Genomic DNA, 25,779 nt, shown 5'->3' with positions numbered 1-25,779 from the left:
TAAGAAAGGACATAGACAAAGAGGAGGGTATGGGGCTCGCTGTGAAAGCGAAGAGTGGTTAGGTAGCTGAAAGAAGGTGAAGATGGGGTAGGGGTGCTGCTGAGGCCACCGCAGGATGCCAGTTATGGAATCATGGGAGATTTAAAATAAACCAAATGTGTAAGAGTTTGGAGGTGGGGCAGGGGTCACTGGAAGGGAGGTGCTGAAGAGGGGAAATAAACCGAAATGAAACACACCATAAAAGTTGGCTAAAACAGGAAACTATAAATGGTATAGAAATAACATTGCAAATGGAAAGAATGGTTTCAGGTGACAGTCTTCTTTCATTCTTACATGGTTCAATAGACTTGATTCTATTCTTGAACTCTGATACTAAGAGTTTGAATTTCATAATCACTCATTCATTCAACAAATATTTTACTGAACCACTACTATAGGCATAGGTCTGTTTGTTCCTGCCACTGCATAGGACAGAAAGAAGTAAATAACTTGATTTCTGCTCTGGAGGAACTGAAAGTTTCTATGGGAGGAGAAGCCATATACACATTAAAGAATTCGCTCACAATATAAGACAATATATAATTAAATATCAAATCAGTGATAGAAACAATACAGGACAATACAGTGAACAGGGGGAGAGACCACTTGGGCTGGAGTCGTTGGGACAGATCTGCTACCAACTTGAGCTCTTGGGTAGAACCTGAAGATGCAAAAGGGGAAAAGAATACAAAACTAAGTTACGAAAAAGTACCGCAAAGTCAGGGAGGAGGGAACAGTGAGACGTGTCTGGGCATCATTGAATAGAGTAGCCTGGACAGCAAGTAGTAAGAGAGAAGGCTGGAGAGAGGAGGTGAGGCCTCTTTGAGGCAGGCCTTGAAAGACAGGGCAAATAATGTGGACTTTACCTTGAAGAACACTGGTTTTCAAAGTGTAGCCTGTGGAACAACTGGGGTGATATTAATATGGAGATTTCCAGGTTCCATACCAGACCTACTAAATCTGAATATCTGGTGGATGTGGCCAAGGAATCTGCATTTTAAAACAAGCTCTCCCCACCACCAGGTCATCCTGATCAACATTCAAGTTTGAGAACCATTGCTATAGGCCGAGGTTTAGCAAACCAAGTGGCTACATAGTAAATATTTTAGGCTTTGAAAACTACATGGTCTTTATTGTATTTTTTTCTGCTCTACAATCTTGTAAAATGTAAAAAACCATTCTTAGCTCTCTGGTCATACAAAAACAAGCCACCGGCCAAATGTTACCCTTGTTATAGGCAATAAGAGCCTCTGAAGGGTTTTGAGCAAGGCTGGATTCTGCATTGGCAAAGTATTCAGATATTAATTGGACATGGTTCTCAAAGTAGTGTGTTGGTTGTTTTAACCCTTCTCACTTCTCTCTGTTACCTTTAATTTTCTGTCACCATTCCATGGAAGCGTCCATCTAGCTGAACTCCCTGGGAGGTCTCTCCCACAATTTCTTCCTTTTTCTGTTTTGGCAGCAGAGCTGACCCTAGCTTCCATCACATACTATTCTTTTCATCTCTTATGCCTTGGTTTTGTTAGTTTGTCTCAAAAGATCCCTGGAAACAGGGAAGCAGGAATCACTGATATGGCGGCAGGGAAGGAATATCCTTAACTAATTTGACTGGATAAGTGTCCTAGATCGATGGAAATATGTGTCATACACAGGCTATAGTAAAGAAACAGAATGAGGGTAACTGTCACTGCAGCTCTACGTTCTAGATGAAAAGTACACAGGAGGGCTTAATACATCCTTTTAGTGAAGTCTTCTAAGAGAGGATTAATGGGGTTAAGGCAAATTGTTAGAGTCTGCTGCTATTAAAAGTTAGAGAAGGTGCCCTGAGTTTGTGCAGGACTAAATATTTTAGCAATACAAAGCAAGAAGCACAGATTCTGATCTCTGCATGAGTTGGTATCCCTATTAGTGAAAAATTCAGAATGTTAGTCCACCATGCACCTCTTCTATTTTAAGAGAAGCATCAGGACTCTCAGCTCTGACTGCAGATTTCATTTAGAACCTATGGAAGTGGACTGAGGGAGGTCACTAAGCACTGGAGTAAACACTAGGAAATCTTACCCTGATTTCCACTTCTTAAAGTTCTCTACTGGAGAGCTTTGCTACTGGAGGAGAGGGGAGGAGAAATTACAAGAATCTGGTATTTTAAAGCAGCTTGGTCAGCACAGGAGGCATTGCATCAGTTAAAAGAATCTCTACCTACTTCAGGATTCTGGATTAGGAAAATTTCAATTGCAAGAGGCATTTCTCCTGTTACCAGTTGCCTAGAAGCAGCTTTACTGATAAAAACCTGCAGTCCTAGCTGCAAAGCACCTTTGAAAGTGAAGGGCTTACCATCTCCGTGGTGTAGATCCAAATCCACATAGAGAATACGGTCAAATTTCCGTCGTAATCGTAATATTCCCAGGACAGCATCATTGAGATAACAAAAACCAGATGCTTCATCTCTGCAAGAAAACAAGTTGCTACAGCCAACAGCCACAAGCAATCCAAGGGAGTCTTTAGCCAAGGATCTAACCCTTGAGATCTAGTCCCTTACAATTTCCCCTTCTTTTAAGAAAAACAAAAATCTACCTAAGAACATTATATGGTAAACGGCCCAGAATGATTAGGGAATGAAGTGTTTTGGTAAAGTAAATATTCAGGTTGATTGGTAATATTTCCTATTCGGGATCCCTGATTTTCAAAGATTTAAAATATCATAACTATATCGAACAAAACAGAACCTTTCTCTAATGATTCAGAAATCATTTTTAAAAATTGTAGTATCCTGGGGTCATCATGATGAACACTGATGACTACTTATAGGAGTTTAAGAAAGCTAGACTCTAGAAGGGGCTTTAAAGACTATCTTGCTCAGCCATATGTAGAAGATGTTGGTGACTTGATTTCTCCGTACTGACCCTATGACATAACCTAGAAATTTTTTTTTTGTGTGTGAGTAAGTCTTGGCACTCGTTGCTCATAAAAGCTGAGTGGAGAATGTACAAATGCATGACCTCCTGGGCAGTGCAGTGTGGTTGCCTTTCCGTATATGCAATTATTACAATGGTGATTGAAGCAGCCTCTTCTGAAGTTATTTTGTCTCCTTCACTAAAGTTGTCTTCACTGACTTCACTGATGTCCTTTACCGTTTTTGCTATCACTGATACTGTGTCGCTTTAAACTCTTGTCAACATTAACCTAGTCTTTTATTGCGCTTCCATTAAGCCTTGTTGAGTAGATGTAAAAGAACATTATCATCAAACGTGTTATAATTTGTTTTTAAGGCCTCATCTTAAATGCTTCAGTTTCTTTTGCTTCCACAGACACTTTGAACATTCAGCCCATTTTTTCCTGTGTTCTCCCTGATATTTTATTTGAAACAGAATTCTAGGCATGAGCATCATTTAAAATGGCATCTTTGTTACTATGAGATTGTAAGGTCTTTTTATTGCCTACACAATGCATAAACTCCTTCATGAAATCTCTTCCATAATATTTCATATTCTGAACAATGCCCTGGTTCACAAGCTGAGTCAATGAGACAGGTACACCAGACAGCAGGAAGTTGGTAAAAATACCAGTAGACACAGACTTTGCTCATGAAGGTGAACTCAGCGATCACCTAAGCAAAAGAATAGGTTGGCATTATGTATGCAAGCAGAAAGAAACCAATTAGAGAAAAAGGTTTGTCCATCCCTGAATTCCCTGTAAACAAGAGTTAAATATGTAACTTTAAAAGTTCTTGGATGCTTATTTCCAATTATGAAAAGCTTACAATTTATATATCTACTTACTATCTTAGCACATCAAAAAAGAAATAATGTCTTTCTACTGAAGTCAATAACTTTTGGGTAGTTGGGATGGAACACTGTTAGGCAAAAAGAGGGGGGCATTGGGGAAGAGGAGCAATACAAATCAATATAAGACATACTTCCTTCCCTCAGAGAGCCTACAATTAAGTTAGGGAACCAAGTCATAAGCACAGAAAAACAAAAGCAAAAAACAAACAAAAAAGGCAAGCAGAAATAGTATGGCATACAAAAGAGAATACAGAGAAATTCCACAGACAAAACTGACAAAGCAGAGTCATGTCATTGACAGTATTGAACTTTGAGCCCCATGCTTCTAGAAATCAGCATTGGTAGGAGACCCCTCACCCTTTTGTGTTCTGAGAAACAGTTAACTGCAAAAGACCACATTGTCCTGGCATATTCCAGAAAGAACCATTTTCAGGGGGGACCTTCAAGAGGCGGAGGAATAAGATGTGGAGATCACTTTCCTCCCCACAAAGACATCAAAAATACATCTACATGTGAAACAACTCCGACAGAACACTTACTGAATGCTAGCAGAAGACCTCAGACTTCCCAAATGGCAAGAAACTCCCCATGTACTTGGGTAGGGCAAAAGAAAAAAGAGAGACAAAAGAATAGGGATGGGACCTGCACCTCTGGGAGGGAGCTGTGAAGGAGGAAAAGTTTCCACACATTAGGGAGACCCTTCACTGGAGGAGACGGGGGTGGGCGGCGGCGGGGGGGGGGGCGGGAAGCTTCAGAGCCACGGAGGAGAGAGCAGCAACAGGGGTGCAGAGGGCAAAGTGGAGAGATTCCCACACAGAGAATGGGTGCCGACCAGCACTCACCAGCCTGAGAGGCTTGTCTGCTCACCGCTGTGGCGGGTGGGGGCTGGGAGCTGAGGCTAAGCCTTCGGAGTTCAGATCCCAGGGAGAGGACTGGGGTTGGCTGCGTGAACACAGCCTGAAGGGGGCTAGTGCACCAAAGCTAGCCAGGAGGGAGTCCGGGGAAAAAGTCTGCACCTGCCTAAGAGGCAAGAGACCATTGTTTCAGGGTGTGCAAGGAGAGGGGATTCCTTTCCTGTCTGCCCACAGAAGGCAGAGCACCGCTTAAATGAGCTCCAGAGATGGGCGTGAGCCACGGCTATAAGCTCGGACCCCAGAGACAAGCATGAAATGTTAATGCTGCTGCTGCAGCCACCAAGAATCCTGTGTGCAAGCACACGTCACTACCCACAACACCCCCGCTGCCCCACGAGCCTGTGCAGCCCGCCAATGCCAGGGTCCCATGATCTAGGGACAACTTCCCCAGGACAACACATGGCACACCTCAGGCAGCTGCAACGTCATGCTGGCCTCTGCCACCACAGGCTCGCCTGGCATTCCAATTATAACTACTGTACCCCTCCCTCCCCCAGGCCTGAATGAACAAGAGCCCCCTAATCAGCCGCTGCGTTAACCCCATCCTGTCTGGGTGGGGACAGATGCCTGAGGACGGCCTACATACAGAGATGGGGCCAAAACCAAAGCTGAACCCCAGGAGCTGTGTGAACAAAGAAGAGAAATGGAAATTTCTCCATGCAGCCTCAGGAGCAGTGGATTAAATCCCCACAATCAACTTGATTTACCGTGCATCTGTGGAATACCTGAATTGACAATGAAACATCCCAAAATTGAGGTGGTGGACTTTGGGAGAAACTGTAGATGTGGGGATTGCTGTCTGTGACTGATTTGTTTCTGATTTTTATGTTTATCTTAGTTTAGTTTTTAGCGCTTGCTATTATTGGTGGATTTCTTTATTGGTTTGGTTGCTCTCTTCTTTTTTATTATAATTATAATTTTTATTTAAATAATTTTAAAAAATTATCATTATTATTTTTTCTTTCTTTTTTTTCTCCCTTTTTTCCTGAGCCATGTGGCTAATAGGATTCTGGTACTCGGGCTTGGTGTCAGGACTGAGCCTCTGCGGTAGGAGAGCCAAGTTCAGGACATTGGACCACCAGAGACCTCCTGGCCTCATGTAATATCAATTGGTGATAGCTCCATCTCAATGCTAAGACCCAGCGCCACCCAACGGCCAGCAAGCTCCAGTGCTGGATGCCCCACGCCAAACAACTAGCAAGACAGGAACACAACCCCACGCATTAGCAGAGAGGCTGCCTAAAATCATAATAAGTCCACAGACACCCCAAAACACACCACCAGACATGTCCTTGCCCACCAGAAAGACAAGATCCAGCCTCATCCACCAGAACACAGGCACTAGTCCCCTCCACCAGGAAGCCTACACAACCCACTGAACCAAACTTAGCCACTGGGGGCAGACACCAATAACAACGGGAACTACGAACCTGCAGCCTGAGAAAAGGAGACCACAAACACAGTAAGTTAAGCAAAATGAGAAGACAGAGAAATATGCAGCAGATGAAGGAGCAAGGTAAAAACACACCAGACCAAACAAATGAAGAGGAAATAGGCAGTCTACTGGAAAAAGAATTCAGAGTAATGATAGTAAAGAGGATCCAAAATCTTGGAAATAGAATGGAGAAAATACAAGAAACGTTTAACAAGGACCTAGAAGAACTAAAGAGCAAACAAACAATGATGAACGACACAATAAAAAAAATTTAAACTTCTCTAGCAGGAATCAATAGCAGAAAAACTGAGGTAGAAGAATGGATAAGCGACCTGGAAGATAAAATAGTGGAAATAACTACTGCAGAGCAGAATAAAGAAAAAAGAACAAAAAGAAGACAGTCTCAGAGAACTCTGGAACAACATTAAACGCACCAACATTCGAATAATAGGGGTCCCAGAAGAAGAGAAAAAGAAAGGGTCTGAGAAAATATTTGAAGAGATTATAGTTGAAAATTTCCCTAACATGGGAAAGGAAATAGTCAATCAAGTCCAGGAAGTGCAGAGAGTCCCATACAGGATAAATCCGAGGAGAAATACACCAAGACACATATTAATCAAACTATCAAAAATTAAATACAAAGAAAAAATACTAAAAGCAGCAAGGGAAAAGCAACATATAACATACAAGTGAACCCCCATAAGGTCAACAGTGGATCTCTCAGCAGAAACTCTGCAAGCCAGAAGGGACTGGCAGGACATATTTAAAGTGATGAAGGAGAAAAACCTACAACCAAGATTACTCTACGCAGCAAGGATCTCATTCAGATTTGATGGAGAAATTAAAAGCTTTACAGACAAGCAAAAGCTAAGAGAATTCAGCACTACCAAACCAGCTTTACAACAAATGCTAAAGGAACTTCTCCAGGCAGGAAACACAAGAGAAGGAAAAGACGTACAACAACAAACCCAAAACAATTAAGAACATGGTAATAGGAGCATACATATCAATAATTACCTTAAATGTAAATGGATTAAATGCTGCAACCAAAAGACACAGACTGGCTGAATGGATACAAAAATAGGACCCATATATATGCTGTCTACAAGAGACCCATTTCAGACCTAGGGACACATACAGACTGAAAGTGAGGGGATGGAAAACATATTCCATGAAAATGGAAAGCAAAAGAAAGCTGGAGTAGCAATTCTCATATCAGACAAAATAGACTTTAAAATAAAGACTATTACAAGAGACAGAGAAGGACACTACATAAAGATCAAGGGATCAATCCAAAAAGAAGATATAACAACTGTAAATATTTATGCACCCAACATAGGAGCACCTCATACATAAGGCAAATACTAACAGCCACAAAAGGGGAAATCAACGGGAACAAAATCATAGGAGGGGACTTTAACACCCCACTTTCACCAATGGACAGATCATCCAAAATGAAAATAAATAAGGAAACACAAGCTTTAAATGACACATTAAACAAGATGGACTTAACTGATATTTATAGGACATTCCATCCAAAAACAACAGAATACACATTCCTCTCAAGTGCTCATGAAACATTCTCCAGGATAGATCATATCTTGGGTCACAAATCAAGCCTTGGTAAATTTAAGAAAACTGAAATCGTATCAAGTATCTATTCCAACCACAACGCTATGAGACTAGATATCAATTACAGGAAAAAAACCGTAAAAAATACAAACACAGGGAGGCTAAACCATACCTTACTAAATAACCAAGAGACCACTGAAGAAATCAAAGAGGATACTAAAAAACACCTAGAAACAAATGACAATGCAAACACGATGACCCAAAACCTATGGGATGCAGCAAAAGCAGTTCTAAGAGGGAAGTTTATAGCAATACACTCTTACCTCAGAAACAAGAAAAATCTCAAATAAACAACCTAACCTTAACCTAAATCAATTAGACAAAGAAGAACAAAAAACCCCCAAAGTTAGCAGAAGGAAAGAAATCATAAAGATCAGATCAGAAATAAATGAAAAAATAGCAAAGATCAATAAAACTAAAAGATGGTTCATTGAGAAGATAAACAAAATTGATAAACCATTAGCCAGCCTCATCAAGAAAAAAAGGGAGAAGACTCAAATCAATAGAATTAGAAATGAAAAAGAAGAAGTAACATGTGACACTGCAGAAATACAAAGGATCATGAGAGATTACTACAAGCAACTCTATGCCAATAAACTAGACAACCTGGAAGAAATGGACAAATTTATAGAAAAGCACAACCTTCCGAGACTGAACCAGGAAGAATAAAATATAAACAGACCAATCACAACCACTGAAATTGAAACTGTGATTAAAACTCTCCCAACAAACAAAAGCCCAGGACCAGATGGCTTCACAGGCGAATTCTATCAAGCATTTAGAGAAGAGCTATAAATTACCCTTCTCAAACTCTTCCAAAATATAGCAGAGGAAGGAACACTCCCAAACACATTCTACGAGGCCACCATCACCTTGATACCAAAAGCATACAAGGATGTCAAAAAAAAGAAAACTACAGGCCAATATCACTGATTAACAGAGATGCAAAAATTCTCAAAAAATACTAGCAAACAGAATCCAACAGCACATTAGAAGGATGATACACCATGATCAAGTGGGGTTTATCACAGGAATGCAAGGATTCTTCAATATATGCAAATCAATCAACGTGATACACCATATTAAAATACTGAAGGATAAAAACCATATGATTATCTCAAGAGATGCAGAAAAAGCTTTAGACAAAATTCAACACCAATTTATGATAAAAACCCTCCAGAAAGTAGGCATAGAGGGAACCTACCTCAACATAATAAAGGCCATATATGACAATCCCAAAGCCAACATCATTCTCAATGCTGAAAAACTGAAATCATTTCCTCTAAGATCGAGAACAAGACAAGGTTGCCCACTCTCACCACTATTATTCAACATAGTTTTGGAAGTTTTAGCCACAGCAATCAGAGAAGGAAAAGAAATGAATGGAATCCAAATTGGAAAAGAAGAAGTAGAACTGTCACTGTTTGCAGATGACATGATACTGTACATAGAGAATCCTAAAGATACTACTGGAAAAACTATTAGAGCTAATCAATGAATTTGATAAAGCAGCAGGATACAAAATTAATGCACAGGAATCTCTTGCATTCCTACATACTAATGATGAAAAATCTGAAAGAGAAATTAAGGAAACACACCCATTTTACCACTGCAACAAAAAGAATAACATACCTGGCATAAAACTACCTAAGGAGACAAAAGACCTGTATAATGAAAACTATAAGACACTGAGGAAGGAAGTTAAAGACGATAAAAACAGATGTAGAGATATACCATGTTCTTGGATTGGAAGAATTAACATTGTGAAAATGACTTTACTACCCAAAGCAATCTACAGATTCAATGCTATCCCTATCAAACTACCAATGGCATTTTTCACAGAACCAGAAAAAAAAATTTCACAATTTGTATGGAAACACAAAAGACCACAAATAGCCAAAGTAATCTTGAGAAAGAAAACCGGAGCTGGAGGAATCAGGTTCCCTGACTTCAGACTATACTACAAAGCTACAGTAATCAAGACAGTATGGTACTGGCACAAAAACAGAAATATAGATCAATGGAACAGGATAGAAAGCCCAGAGATAAACCAACACACATATGTAACCTTACCTTTGATAAAGGAGGAAAGAATATACAATGGAGAAAAGACCACATCTTCAATAAGTGGTGCTGGGAAAATTGGACAGTTATATGTAGAAGAATGAAACCAGAACACGCCCTAACACGATACACAAAAACAAACTCAAAATGGTTTAAAGACCTAAATGTAAGGCCAGAAAGTATAAACTCTTAGAGGAAAGCATAGGCAGAACACTCTATGACATAAATCACAGCAAGATTCTTTTTGACCCACCTCCTAGAGAAATGGAAATAAAAGCAAAAATAAACAAATGGGACCTAATAAAAGTTAAAAGCTTTTGCACAGCAAAGGAAACCATAAATAAGACGAAAAGACAACCCTCAGAATGGGAGAAAATATTTGCAAATGAAGAAACTGACAAAGGATCAATCTCCAAAATATACAAGCAGCTCATGTAGCTCAATATCTAAAATGCAAACAACCCAAACCAAAAATAGTCAGAAGACCCAAATAGACATTTCTCCAAAGAATATATACAGATTGCCAACAAACACATGAAAGAATGCTCAAGATCACTAATCATGAGAGAACTGCAAATCAAAACTACAATGAGGTATCACCTCACACCAGTCAGAATGGCCATCATCAAAAAATCTACAGTTCATGCAGCTTAATAACAAAAAAACAAACAACCCAATCCAAAAATGGGCAGAAGACCTAAGTAGACATTTCTCCAAAGAAGATATACAGACTGCCAACAAACACATGAAAGAATGCTCAACATCACTAATCATTTGAGAAATGCAAATCAAAACTACAATGAGATATCGTCTCACACCGGTCAGAATGGCCATCATCAAAAAATCTGTAAACAATAAATGCTGGAGAGGCTGTGGAGAAAAGGGAACCCTCTTGCACTGTTGGTGGGAATGTAAATTGATACAGCCACTGTGGAGAACAGTATGGAGGTTCCTTAAAAAACTACAAATAGAACTACCATATGACCCAGCAATCCCACTACTGGGCATATACCCTGAGAAAACCATATTCAAAAAGAGTCATGTACCAAAATGTTCATTGCAGCTCTATTTACAATAGCCTGGAGATGGAAACAACCTAAGTGTCCATCATCGGATGAATGGATAAAGAAGATGTGGCACATATATACAATGGAATATTACTCAGCCATAAAAAGAAATGAAATTGAGCTATTTGTAATGAGGTGGATAGACCTACAGTCTGTCATACAGAGTGAAGTAAGTCAGAAAGAGAGAGACAAATACCGTGTCCTAACATATATATGGAATTTAAGAAAAAAATGTCATGAAGAACCTAGGGGTAAAACAGGAATAAAGGCACAGACCTACTAGAGAATGGGCTTGAGGATATGGGGAGGGGGAAGGGTAAGCTGTGACAAAGTGAGAGAGAGGCATGGACATATATACACTACCAAACGTAAGGTAGATAGCTAGTGGGAAGCAGCTGCATAGCACAGGGAGATCAGCTCGGTGCTTTGTGACCACCTGGAGGGGGGGGATAGGGAGGGTAGGAGGGAGGGAGACGCAAGAGGGAAGAGATATGGGAACATATGTATATATATATAACTGATTCATTTTGTTGTAAAGCAGAAACTAACATACCACTGTAAAGCAATTATACTCCAATAAAGATGTTAAAAGAAAACTGTAAAAAAAAAAATCTACAAACAATAAATGCTGGAGAGGGTGTGGAGAAAAGGGAACCCTCTTGCACTGTTGGTGGGAATGTAAATTGATACAGCCACTATGGAGAACAATTTGGAGGTTCCTTAAGAAACTGAAAATAGAATTACCATATGACCAAGCATACGCATTACAGGGCATATACCCTGAGAAAACCATAATTCAAAAATAGCCATGTACCACAATGTTCATTGCAGCACTATTTACAATAGCCAGGACACTGAAGCAACCTAAGTGTCCATCGACAGATGAATGGATAAAGATGATGTGGCACATATTTCCATGGACTATTACTGAGCCATAAAAAGAAATGCAATTGAGTTATCTGCAGTGAGGTGGATAGAACTAGAGACTGTCATACAGAGTGAAGTAAGGCAGAAAGAGGAAAAAAAATACTGTATACTAACACACACATATGGAATGTAAGAAAAAAAAAACTGGTTCTGAAGAACCGAGGGGTAGGACAGGAAAAAGACGCAGATGTAGAGAATGGACTTGAGGACATGGGGAGGGCGAGGGGTAAGCTGGGACGGAGTGAGAGAGTGGCGTGGACATATATACACTACAAAATGTAAAATAGATAGTTAGTGGGAAGCAGGAGTACGGGAAAGGGAGAACTTCTCGGTGCTTTGTGTCCACCTAGAGGGGTGGGAGGGAGACACAAGAGGCAGGAGAAATGGGGATATATGTGTAGCTGATTCACTTTGTTATACAGCAGAAACTAACACACCATTGTAAAGCAATTATTCTCTGATAAAGATGTTAAAATTAATTAATTTTTTTTTTAAAAAAAGCACAACTTTCCGAGACTGAACCAGGAAGAAATAGAAAATATAAACAGGGCTTCCCTGGTGGTGCAGTGGTTGAGAGTCCGCCTTCCAATGCAGGGGACACGGGTTCGTGCCCCGGTCTGGGAAGATCCCACATGCCGCGGAGCGGCTGGGCCCGTGAGTCATGGCTGCTGAGCCTGCGCGTCCAGAGCCTGTGCTCCGCAATGGGAGAGGCCACAACAGTGAGAGGCCCGCGTACCACAAAAAAAAAAAAAAAAAAGAAAAAAGAAAATATAAACAGACCAATCACAAGCATTGAAATTGAAACTGTGATTAAAAATCTTTAACAAACAAAAGTCCAGGACCAGATGGCTTCACAGGTAAATTCTATCAAACATTTAGAGAGGAGCTAACACCGATCCTTCTCAAACTCTTCCAAAATAGGGCAGAGGGAAGAACACTCCCAATCTCATTCTACGAGGCCACCATCACCCTGACACCAAAACCAGAAAAAGATGTCACAAAAAAAGAGAACCACAGGCCAGTAACACTGATGAACAGAGATGCAAAAATCCTCAACAAAATACTAGCAAACAGAATCCAACAGCACATTAAAAGTATCATACACCATGATCAAGTGGGGTTGATTCCAGGAATGCAAGGATTCTTCAACATAGGCAAATCAATCAGTGTGATACACCATATTAACAGACTGAAGGATAAAAACCATACGATAATCTCAGTAGATGCAGGAAAAGCTTTTGACAAAATTCAACACCCATTTATGATAAAAACTGCAGAAAGTAGGCATAGAGGGAACCTACCTCAACATAATAAAGGCCATATATGACAAACCCAGAGCCAACATCGTTCTCAATGGTAAAAAACTGAAACCATTTCCGCTAATATCAGGAACAAGACAAGGTGGCACACTCTCTCTGCTATTATTCAACATAGTTTTGGAAATTTTAGCCACAGCAATCAGAGAAGAAAAAGAAATAAAAGGAATCCAAATTGGAAAAGAAGTAAAACTGTCAATATCTGCATATGACATGATACTGTACATAGAGAATCCTAAAGATGGTACCAGCAAACTACTAGAGCTAATCAATGAATTTGGTAAAGTAGCAGGACACAAAATTAATGCACAGTAATCTCTTGCATTCCCACACACTAATGATGAAAAATCTGAAAGAGAAATTAAGGAAACATTCCCATTTACCACTGCAACAAAAAGAATAAAATACCTAGGCATAAAACTACCTAAGGAGAGAAAGGACCTGTATGCAGAAAACTGTAAGACACTGATGAAAGAAGTTAAAGATGATAGAAACAGATGTAGAGATATACCATGTTCTTTGATTGGAACAACCAACACTGTGAAAATGACTGTACTACCCAAAGCAATCTACAGATTCAATGCAATCCTTATCAAACTACCAATGGCATCTTTCACAGAACTAGAACAAAAAATTTCACAATTTGTATGGAAACACAAAAGATCCCGAATAGCCAAGCAATCTTGAGAACGAAAAACAGAGCTGGAGGCATCAGGCTCCTGGACTTCACACTATACTACGAAGCTACCGTAGGCAAAACAGTACAGTACTGGCACAGAAACAGAAATATAGTTCAATGGAACAGGATAGAAAGCCCAGAGATAAACCCACGCACATATGGTCACCTTATTTTTGATAAAGGAGGCAAGAATATACAATGGAGAAAAGACAGCCTCTTCAATAACTGGTGCTGGGAAAACTTGACAGCTACATGTAAAATAATGAAATTAGAACACTCCCTAACACCATACACAAACATAAAATCAAAATGGATTAAAGACCTAAATGTAAGGCCGGACACTATAAAACTCTTAAGAGGAAAACATAGGCACAACACTCTGTGACATAAATCACAGCAAGATCCTTTTTGACCCACCTCCTACGGAAATGGAAATAAAAACAAAAATAAACAAATGGGACCTAATGAAACTTAAAAGCTTTTAGGCAGCAAAGGAAACCATAACAAGACGAAAGGACAACCCTCAGAATGGGAGAGGATAGTTGCAAACGAAGCAATTGACAAAGGATTAATCTCCAAAATATACAAGCAGATCATGCACCTCAATATCAAAACAACAAACAACCCAATCCAAAAATGGGCAGAAAACCCAAATAGACATTTCTCCAAAGAAGATATACAGATTGCCAACAAACACATGAAAGGATGCTCAACATCACTAATTATTAGAGAAATGCAAATCAAAACTACAATGAGGTATCACCTCACACCGTTCAGAATGGCCATCATTAAAAAATCTACAAACTATAGGGCTTCCCTGGTGGCGCAGTGGTTAAGAGTCAGCCTGCCGATGCAGGGGACGCGGGTTCATGCCCTGGTCTGGGAAGATCCCACATGCCGCGGAGCCGCTGGGCCGGTGAGCCATGGCCGCTGAGCCTGTGCATCCGGAGCCTGTGCTCCGCAACGGGAGAGGCCACAACAGTGAGAGGCCCGCGTACCGAAAAAAAAAAAAAATCTACAAACTATAAATGCTGGAGAGGGTGTGGAGCAAAGGGAACCCTCTTGCACTGTTGGTGGGAATGTAAATTGATACAGCCACTATGGAGAACAGTATGGAGGTTCCTTAAAAAACTAAAAAGTGAACTACCATACGACCCAGCAATCCCACTACTGGGCATATACCCTGAGAAAACCATAATTCAGAAAGAGTTATGTACCAGTGTTCATTGCAGCACTATTTACAATAGCCAGGTTATTGAAGCAGCCTAAGTGTCCATTCACAGATGAATGGATAAAGAAGATGTGGCACATATACATAATGGAATATTACTCAGCCATTATAAAGAAACAAAATTGAGTTATTTGTAGTGAGGTGGATGGACCTAGAGTCTGTCATACAGAGTGTAGTTTGTCAGAAAGAGAAAAACAAATACCATATGCTAACACATATATATGGAATGTAAAAAAGAAAAGAAAAAGGTTCTGATGAACCCAGGGGCAGGACAGAAATAAAGACACAGACGAAGATAATGGACTTGAAGACACGGGGAGGGGGAAGGGTAAGCTGGGACGAAGTGAGAGAGTGGCATGGACTTATATACATTACCAAATGTAAAATAGATAGCTAGTAGAAAACAGCTGCTTGCACGGGAGAACAGTTCAGTGCTTTGTGACCACCTAGAGGGGTGGGATAGGGAGGGTGGAAGGGAAATGCAAGAGGGAGGAGATATGGGGACATATGCATACGTATAGTTGATTCACTTTGTTATACAGCAGAAACTAACACAACATTGTAAAGCAATTATAGTCTAATAAAGATGTTAAAAAAAAAAAGGGAACCATTTTCGTGTTTCCCCATGACGCCCATTAGAGTCACAGATGACCCTCCTGTTTACCTTACTCTATAAAACTCCTGGCTCCCCTTTCTTTTCTGAGATGTTCCTTATTGATGAACGTTTCCCCTATGACAATTGACTGAATAATAATGATGATGACGTCTGTAATTCCAAAAGGCTTTGTCAGTGTGTAATATTCTCCTAATATTTTCTTAAATTAAAAGAGCTCTATTCTCATTGGTTTATAGAAATAAATAAGTGCTTAGATAAACAGAATATTCCTAAAATTCCCAGAAAATAAGGAAATTGAACTTTCAAGACCTTTAATGTGCTAAAAAAGGATTCTTATAAAAACAAGCTCAAATGTTTTAAGAATTTAAGTTTGTATAATTTATGTAAATCTTTGGGAAACAAGACTAATTTAATAATTTTGGTTTACTAAAATCAGCTGTTTTTTCTTTATCAGTGTTAAGTATAATATACTTGAAGATTTTTATTGTACTTGGGTATATTCTTCCTAAATTTGTACAGGTTTACTGATTGAATGAGCTAATATTACTTCTACTAAATGTCTGAGATTATGACAAATGTTAATTTGTTTAAACAAATTGAGTCATTATCCTGACAAACTTTATTTCAACAGTAATTATGTTTTGTAGTACGTCAGCCTGAAGATAATTTATAAGATCTTTAGGTAAAATAAAATAAAAATAAAAGATCTTTAGGTAACTGAAGACTGTGGGCTGATACTAAATTGAGTTACTTAATGGATATTCATTAGGTACCTCGATCATTTCTAGGTAAGAGAATGCATTAATTACTAAGCATAATTTTGGGGTTTATATACTTTTGTTTCTTATTTTTACATGCTACAGAGAGGTTATATGTATTTGGGTCTGTTAATGAACATGTTCTTTTTTGCCAGTTTGAGAAGTTGTACTATAAGGGATGTGTATGGATATAGAAAGTTTTTTTTTTTTTTGAAAATCAAACTGCCAAGATTTATTTGTTTCTTTCACAGAAAATACAAGTATGTAATGTAGATACTGACGTGTAAAATAAAGTACAAGGATCAGGAAGACAAATGAAGTGAACATTACTCTTGCTTCAACACTGTACTGCTTCCTGATTTCACTTGCAGCATGAATCACATGGTTATATATATTATATATTGGAAAAATTAAAGGCAATATTCATTTAGATTTACCAAAACACCAGAGAGCCTCTGAAATCCAAAGAGGAATTTATTTGTTGGGGTCAAAGTTAGCTAAGGTTTGATGGGGCTTATTTACAAGATTTCGAAAAAGAACTTTAGTATCAAGTATTATAGCGATGCAAAACTAGATTTTGATTTTCTCTCTGCTAAAATGACAAATTTTTTGGATTGACTTCCTTCTTTTAATAACAGGTTGTAAAGGTTTTGCTTTTTTGTCTAAGTAATCTTCCTCGATAACAAAGATTCTGTCTTATCAGAATAGCCTTCTATGGTTTATGTTGTCTTTATTACGTCCTTGATTATTTAAGAAAGCAAAGTCTTTTCACTTACAAGAGATGAGATTCTTTATAATCATATTACCTCCTATGCTCACTTCTAAAATCTTTTATTGTCATTGAGAACCAAGTATTGTTTTTCAGTAATCCATTATCCTATGTTAATCAAATCCAGAGGCCCTCCGTGAAATCACAAAGGATTTGTTCTTCTACCTTAGAAAATAAGAGGTGCTAGAAATAATTAGGTTTATTTGATACATTACTATTGATGACATGCATGAGAAGTTGCCAAACCAGAAGAGATGCTTAGCCTTCCATAAGTTAAATTGGTATAGGCAAAATGTTATTAATATAAATATGTGAGGAATTGTATGCTGTATAGGAAGTGCCTAGAGATTCATTAATGCCCTCACTGGCCATTATATGTTTTATTTGTCAGAGTCCCTGTGCCTGAGCCCTCCAGGATTTGGAAACTCTTACCTTATTTTTATTTTCACAGCAATATAATTACCTGTATAGGTTCAATGAGAATCTGTCTGTCCTACTTGTTATCAGGACATGACTGGAAGCATTGGTTATGTAACCAGGGCCTTGCCTGGAATGTCATATTTGTGAAAGATGCTTGTTGAACCGGATTTAATCTGACACTTTTAATGAACTAAGGTTGACTTTATTGAGCCAATACATACAAAACTCTCTTGGGAAATCTAGCCTGGTACCTGGCTTATAGTGTTCCCAGCCTTACAAGGGAGTAAGGAAGGTTACTTCCTGGCAGGCTCTGGAACCTTAGAATATTTGTGGTAACGTAAGAAGAGAGAAATTCTTCCAAATTTATAGGTAATGCAGGTAAACTCATTTCAGTTTGGTTTCCTAGCCTTAATAGGCTTTTAAATTTTCAAAATGAGATTTCTTATGAAAAATTCCAACAAAGCAAGCTTAAGGTGTATATGGTAAATTACCATTTTTGCTGCACCTATATAAGTGATCAGGCTCTCTAATAAGGCCTAATTTTTATTTTTAAATATTTTTTAATTGAGGTAAAAGTCACATAATACAAAAATAACAATTTTAAAGCATACAATTCAGTGGCATTTAGTACATTTCTAACATTGCACAATCTCCACCTCAATCTACTCCCAAAACATTTTCACACCTCAGAAGAAAACCCTGCACTAATCAAACAGTTGTTCCCCTATTCTTCCCTCCCGCTAGTCTCTGACAACCACCAATCTGCATTCTGTCTCTACAGATTTACCTATTCTGGATATTACATATAAGTGGCACCAAAGAATAATATGTGATCTTCTGTCTGCTTTTTTTTTTTAAACATCTTTATTGGAGTATAATTGCTTTACAATGATGTGTTAGTTTCTGCTTTATAACAAAGTGAATCAGTTACACATATACACACATCCCCATATATCCTCCCTCCTTTTTTTTTTTTTTTTGTGTGTGTGTGTGTGTGTGGTACACGGGCCTCTCATTGTTGTGGCCTCTCCCGTTGCGGAGCACAGGCTCCGGATGCCCAGGCTCAGCAGCCATGGCTCACGGGCCTAGCTGCTCCATGGCATGTGGGATCTTCCCGGACCGGGGCACGAACCCGCATCCCCTGCATCGGCAGGCGGACTCTCAACCACTGCACCACCAGGGAAGCCCTCTCCTCCCTCTTGTGTCTCGCTCCCACCCTCCCTATCCCACCCCTCTAGGTGGTCACAGAGCACCGGGCTGATTTCCCTGTGCTACGCGGCTGCTTCCCACTAGCTATCTATTTTACATTTGGTAGTGAATATATGTCCATGCCAATCTCTCACTTCGTCCCAGCTTCCCCTTCCCCTTCCCCGTGTCCTCAAGTCCATTCTCTACATCTGCGTCTTTATTCCTGTCCTGCCCCTAGGTTCTTCAGAACCTTTTTTTTTTTTTTTAGATTCCAGATATATGTGTTAGCATATGGTATTTGTTTTTCTCTTTCTGACTTACTTCACTCTGTATGACAGACTCTAGGTCCATCCACCTCACTACAAATAACTCAATTTCATTTCTTTTTATGGCTGAGTAATATTCCATTGTATATATGTGCCACATCTTCTTTATCCATTCACCTGTTGATGGACACTTAGGTTGCTTCCACGTCCTGGCTATTGTAAATAGTGCTGCAATGAACATTGTGGCACATGACTCTTTCTGAATTATGGTTTTCTCAAGGTATATGCCCAGTAGTGGGACTGCTGGGTTGTATGGTAGTTCTATTTTTAGTTTTTTAAGGAACCTCCATACTGTTCTCCATAGTGGCTGTATCAATTTACATTCCCACCAACAGTGCAAGAGGGTTCCCTTTGCTCCACACCTTCTCCAGCATTTACTGTTTGTAGATTTTTTGATGATGGCCATTCTGACTGGTGTGATACCTCATTGTAGTTTTGATTTGCATTTCTGTAATGATTAGTGATGTTGAGTATCCTTTCATGTGTCTGTTGGCAATCTGTATATCTTCTTTGGAGAAATGTCTATTTAGGTTTTCTGCCCATTTTTGGGTTGGGTTGTTTGTTTTTTATCATATTTAGCTGCATGAGCTGCTTGTAAATTTTGGAGATTAATCCTTTGTCCATTGCTTCATTTGCAAATACTTTCTCCCATTCTGAGGGTTGTTTTTTGGTCTTGTTTATGGTTTCCTTTGCTGTGCAAAAGCTTTGAAGTTTCATTAGGTCCCATTTGTTTATTTTTGTTTTTATTTCCATTTCTCTAGGAGGTGGGTCAAAAAGGATCTTGCTGTGATTTACATCATAGAGTGTTCTGCCTATGTTTTCCTCTAAGAGTTTTACAGTGTCTGGCCTTACATTTAGGTCTTTAATCCATTTTGATTTTATTTTTGTGTATAGTGTTAGGGAGTGTTCTAATTTCATTATTTTACATGCAGCTGTCCAGTTTTCCCAGCACCACTTACTGAAGAGGCTGTCTTTTCTCCATTGTATATTCTTGCCTCCTTTATCAAAAATAAGGTGACCATATGTACATGGGTTTATCTCTGGGCTTTCTATCCTGTTCCATTGATCTATACTTCTGTTTTTGGGCCAGTACCATACTATCTTGATTACTGTAGCTTTGGAGTATAGTCTGAAGTCTGGGAGCCTGATTCCTCCATCTCCGTTTTTCTTTCTCAAGGTTGCTTTGGCTATTTGGGGTCCTTTGTGTTTCCATACAAATTGTGAAATTTTTTGTTCTAGTTCTGTGGAAAATGCCATTGGTAGTTTGATAGGGATTGCATTGAGTCTGTAGATTGCTTTGGGTAGTATAGTCATTTTCACAATGTTGATTCTTCCAATCCAAGAACATGGTATATCTCTCCATCTGTTTGTATCATCTTTAATTTATTTCATCATTGTCTAATAGTTTTCTGCATACAGGTCTTTTGTCTCCTTAGGTAGGTTTATTCCTAGGTATTTTATTCTTTCTGTTGCAATGGTAAATGGGAGTGTTTCCTTAATTTCTCTTTCAGGTTGTCTGCTTCTTTTACTTAGCATGTGTTTGAGGTTCATCCATGTTATAGCAATCATCAGTACTTCCACTCCTTTTTATGAGTAACATTCCATTGTATGCATATACCACTTTTGTTTATACATTCATCTGTTGATGGAAATTTGGGTTGTTGCCACCATTTGACTACTGTGAATATTGCTGCTATGAACATTTGTGTACAAGTATTTTTCTGAGTACCTGTTTTTAATCCTTTTGGATACAAACCTAGGAGTGGAATTGCTAGGACATATGGTAATTCTATGTTTAACTTTTGAGGAATAACCAAGCTGTTTTCTACAGGGGCTGCATTTTATATTCTAACTAGCAATGTATAAGGGTTCTAATTTTCCACATCCTCACCAGTACTTGTTGTTTTCTGTTGTTGTTTTTTTTTTTAATGTAGCCATCCTAGTGGGCATGAAGTGGTGTCTCATTGTGGATTTGATTTACATTTCCCTGATGACTGATGATGTCAAACATTGTTTTGTGTGCTTATTAGCCATTTGATATCTTCTTTGCAGACACGTCTATTCAAGTCCTTTGCCAATTTTTACATTGGGTTGTTTGTCTTTTTGTTGTTGAGTTGTATGAGTTCTTTATATCCTGGATACCAGACTCTCATCACATATATGATTTGTAAATATTTTCCTTTATTCTGTAGGTTGTCTTTTTACTTTCTTGATGATGTCCTTTGATGTACAAAAGTTTTAAAGTTTTACCAAGTCCAATTATTCTATTTTTTTCTTTTGTTGCTTGTGGGATCAGTCTTATTTTGAGTTTAAGAATAATCTTTCTGGGCTTCCCTGGTGGCACAGTGGTTGAGAGTCAGGGGACACGGGTTTGTGCTCCAGTCTGGGAGGATCCCACATGCCGCGGAGCGGCTGGGCCCATGAGCCATGGCTGCTGAGCCTGCGCTTCCGGAGCCTGTGCTCCACAACGGGAGAGGCCACAATAGTGAGAGGCCCGCGTACCGCAAAAAAAAAAAGAATAATCTTTCTTTGAGATTATCTTTGATCAAAAGAAGGTGACTGTATAGAGAAATTTTTTGTTTCATAGGAAAACTCTGCTTTATCTATAGCACAACATACCAGGGTATCAGAATCTAGTTACTGTCTTTGAACAATTTTGCAACTCTTTATAAACCGTAGGCTGCTGATGAGTATGCAAACTTTGTTTTCTGTGGTAGAGATATAATTGACTTCCATCCCTGTGTGGAAAAACCAGTTTTGGTACCTATTTTGAAATTGGGCTGGACCCTATAACCCTGCCCAAATTGTTGATGCTTACCAACTTTTCAATTTTTCCAGTTTTCTTCAATATCTGGCTAATATCCTCAAAACTAACTTTTCCAAATTTTCTTCCTGCTGCCTAACTTGGAGACACCAAGAACTAACACCTGACTGCCCAAATCCCTATTGGGACCCTATGTTTCCTTACAGCTTTCTCTCTTCTCTGGGATATGAGGCAGCCCTTCAAACTAAAGCCTCATGACTTGAAATAAACCTGGAAGAACTCATCACTGCAGCAGACCATGCATGACTGGAATTCTTGAACAAGCTGCTCCCTGGACCACTAAGGAAGTCTGGAGAAATGTTCAGGTCATACACATCCGTATATGAGAGGTAACCTAGACTTTGGACATTGTCACCAAGAGTACTTATATCCTAGTTCCATAAATGGTGCTGCAAAATGGATTTTCCTCCACTTAAGTCTTAGAATTCACTTGACTGGTTACCTTCATGGTCCAATTCTTGGCTCCTTACTATAATATAATCTTTTTCATTACTATTTCTTGTTTTTCAGTTTATTCTTCCCCCTTTTAAGATGCCTGATCTCCAAGACCATAAAACTGACTTTTGCCACCACCTCTCGACAGATGGTTTTATAGGAATAACACCAAGAGTCCTCACGAGACTATTTCTTAGACGCTTGTTTACCCTACTCAGGTGGCTTATGATTGCCTCTGAATTATTTGGTGATGGATGATGTTTGTCTTAAACAAAAGGAGGAAATTACAATGTTGAAGTTTATCTGAGTCCTGTTCTCCCCAGAAAGCAGTGATGGTTAAGAACCCCCACCCCTACTCTTTTGTTTTCCAGGAAAAGGCTAACTGCAAGGGACCATCCTACCCTGGCCGATTATTCTGAGATAAGACCTGTCTCCATCCTTCCTAATGATTCCTATAAAACTTGCAGATGACTCTCTTATTTACCTGCCTCTATAAAACCCCAGGCCCCCTTCCTTACTTATTAATCAATGTTCTCCCTCTTCCAATAGCTGGATAAAATCATTTCCTCAAGTACATTTTGTCTTTCATATCATCAACACAAATGTATTCAGAGGATAGATCAGGTTCAACAAACACATTTCTGAAAACTTTGAGAAATGTGTCTGCAGCTTTGTGGTGAGGCAATTTTTTTTCTCTTTACCAGAAACATCTAGCTTCTTATTGCCCTGGTGAACTGTAAACCACAAAGTCAATCTTTAAGAAAAAGCACAGGGCCCAGTCAACTGCATTTGCTAATATGCATTTGCTGTTTTCATGTCCATGAGGCCAGAGATCAGGGATTCTTTGATCATGACATCAAGATATTTATGTAAAACATCAGATGGCTACCTCACCCAGGCAGAGCCAGATACCTGCACTATTCAAAACAGCTTAATTGTTACTGGCAAAGATTTTGCAACAGTCATCTCCCAGTCCTGGTATCAAAAGTCAGCAATATAGATTTTCAGTGTTTCCTTATTTGAACCTTCCTAAGACTTGCTCAGATATCTATTTTCTCGTTTAGTGTTAGCATAACTCTTCTAATTCTTTTCCTTCATTATAGCTATTTTGGAACCCGCTGGTAGTATGGTTTGACTTTTCTCTCTTGTTGGCATATAATAAAAATAATAGCCGGGCTTCCCTGGTGGCGCAGTGGTTGAGAGTCCGCCTGCCAATGCAGCGGACACGGGTTCGTGTCCCGGTTTGGGAAGATCCCACATGCCGCGGAGCGGCTGGGCCCGTGAGCCATGGCCGCTGAGCCTGCGCGTCCGGAGCCTGTGCTCCGCAGCGAGAGAGGCCACAACGGTGAGAGGCCTGCGTACCGCAAAAAAAAAAAAAAAATAAATAAATAATAGCCAACATTTACTGAGTGCTTACCCTGTGCCAGGAACTATACTAGGTGCTTTCAATATGTTAACTCAATCAATTTTCTCAATAACCCTGTGAGGTAGGTACTATTATTATTTCCATTTTACAAATGAGGAAACTAAAATACAGGGAGATTAAGTAACTTGTCCGAGGTCATACAGTTAGGAAGTGGCTGATCTTGAATTTGAATTTAGGCAGCCTCGGGCTCCTCAGCCCACAAGCTTTATCAGTTTGCTAAACAGTTTTGATATCATTCTATCAACATCTATTGCTTGTCCTCTTTCTCGTAATTTCCTCTACTTCTCCTTCATGTCTATTCCCCTTTCACCATTTCAATTTTTAAAATATCTTTATTGGGGTATAATTGCTTTACAATGTTGTGTTAGTTTCTGCTGAAAAATAAAGTGAATCAGCTGTATGTATACATATATCCCCATATCCCCACCCTCTTGTGTCTCCCTCCCACCCTCCCTATCCCACCCCTCTAGGTCGTCTCAAAGCATAAAGCTGATCTCCATGTGCTATGCAACAGCTTCCCACTAGCCATCCATTTTACATTTGGTAGTGTATATATGTCAATGCTACTCTCTCACTTCGTCCCAGCTTCCCCTTCCCCCCCTGTATCCTCAAGTCCGTTCTCTACGTCTGCATCTTTATTCCTGTCTTACCCCTAGGTTCTTCATGACATTTGTTTTTCTTAATTCCATATATATGTGTTAGCATACGGTATTTGTCTCTCTCTTTCTGACTTACTTCACTCAGTATGACAGACTCTAGGTCCATCCACCACATTACAAATAACTCAATTTCGTTTCTTTTTATGGCTGAGTAATATTCCATTGTATATATGTGCCACATCTTCTTTATCTAATGATCTGTCGATGGACATTTAGGTTGCTTCCATGTCCTTACCATTTCAATTTTGTAACATTGGTGAAATGAGTCTATTTTGTCAGTTTTCTCCTACCTCTTTACTTGTCTTTCCCAATTTACCACTTCACTACTTTTTCTGGCGGCTTCTATCCCCTTTGCCATTTTCTGATTTGGATTTAAGAACTTTTTGGTTAAAAAATGAACCATGAGTAGTAGAGATAGCGGAAGAGTAAGACACGGAGATCACCTTCCTCCCCACATATACACCAGAAATACATCTACACGTGGAGCAACTCCTACAGAACACCTATTGAATGCTGGCAGAAGACCTCAGACCTCCCAAAAGGCAAGAAACTCCCCACGTACCTGGGTAGGGCAAAAGAAAAAAAGAAAAAACAGACAAAAGAATAGGGACGGGACCTGCACCAGTGGGAGGGAGCTGTGAAGGAGGAAAGGTTTCCACACACTAGGAAGCCCCTTCGCGGGTGGAGACTGCGGGAGGCAGAGGGGGGAGCTTCGGAGCCGCGGAGGAGAGCACAGCAAGAGGGGTGCGGAGGGCAAAGTGGGGAGATTCCCGCATAGAGAGGATAGGTGACGACCGGCACTCACCAGACCGAGAGGCTTGTCTGCTCACCCGCTTTGGTCGGAGCGCAGGGAGAGGACTGGGGTTGGCGGCTTGAACATAGCCTGAAGGGGTTGGTGCACCACGGCTAGCCAGGAGGGAGTCCGGGAAAAGGTCTGGAGCTGCTGAAGAGGCAAGAGACTTTTTCTTCCCTCTTTGTTTCCTGCTGCGCGAGGAGAGGGGTTTAAGAGAGCTGCTTAAAGGAAAGACAGGCGGTAGCCGCGGTTAAAAACGTGTACCCCAGAGACGGGCGCGAGCCGCGGCTAAAAGCGCGGACCCCAGAGATGGGCACGAGCCGCGGCTAAAAGCACGGACCCCAGAGACGGGCGGGAGATGCTAAGGCTGCTGCTGCCGCCACCAAGGGGCCTGTGTGCACGCACAGGTCACTATCCACACTCCACACCCACTTCCGGGAGGCTGTGCAGCCCGCCACTGCCAGGTTCCCGGGATC

At 39.9% G+C, this 25,779-nt stretch overlaps 1 protein-coding gene across 7 annotated transcripts in view; it reads right to left on the bottom strand.

The window, feature by feature from the left end:
• The window catches only part of HDAC8 (histone deacetylase 8), a 243,008-nt gene that overhangs the window by 160,913 nt on the left and 56,316 nt on the right, over window positions 1–25,779 (bottom strand). For all 7 annotated transcript variants that reach the window (XR_010940040.1, XR_010940041.1, XM_067723758.1 and 4 more), the window contains exon 5: window positions 2,374–2,486. Coding sequence is in view for 5 of the 7 variants with exons in the window: in XM_067723758.1 (XP_067579859.1) it covers window positions 2,374–2,486 (113 nt within the window). In the remaining 2 variants the exon portion in view is untranslated. The remainder of the gene's footprint in view (window positions 1–2,373; window positions 2,487–25,779) is intronic.

Source organism: Pseudorca crassidens, chromosome X (assembly GCF_039906515.1).
Source record: "Pseudorca crassidens isolate mPseCra1 chromosome X, mPseCra1.hap1, whole genome shotgun sequence".
Lineage (NCBI taxonomy): Eukaryota > Metazoa > Chordata > Mammalia > Artiodactyla > Delphinidae > Pseudorca > Pseudorca crassidens.
This window is presented reverse-complemented; position numbering and strand designations above follow the sequence as displayed.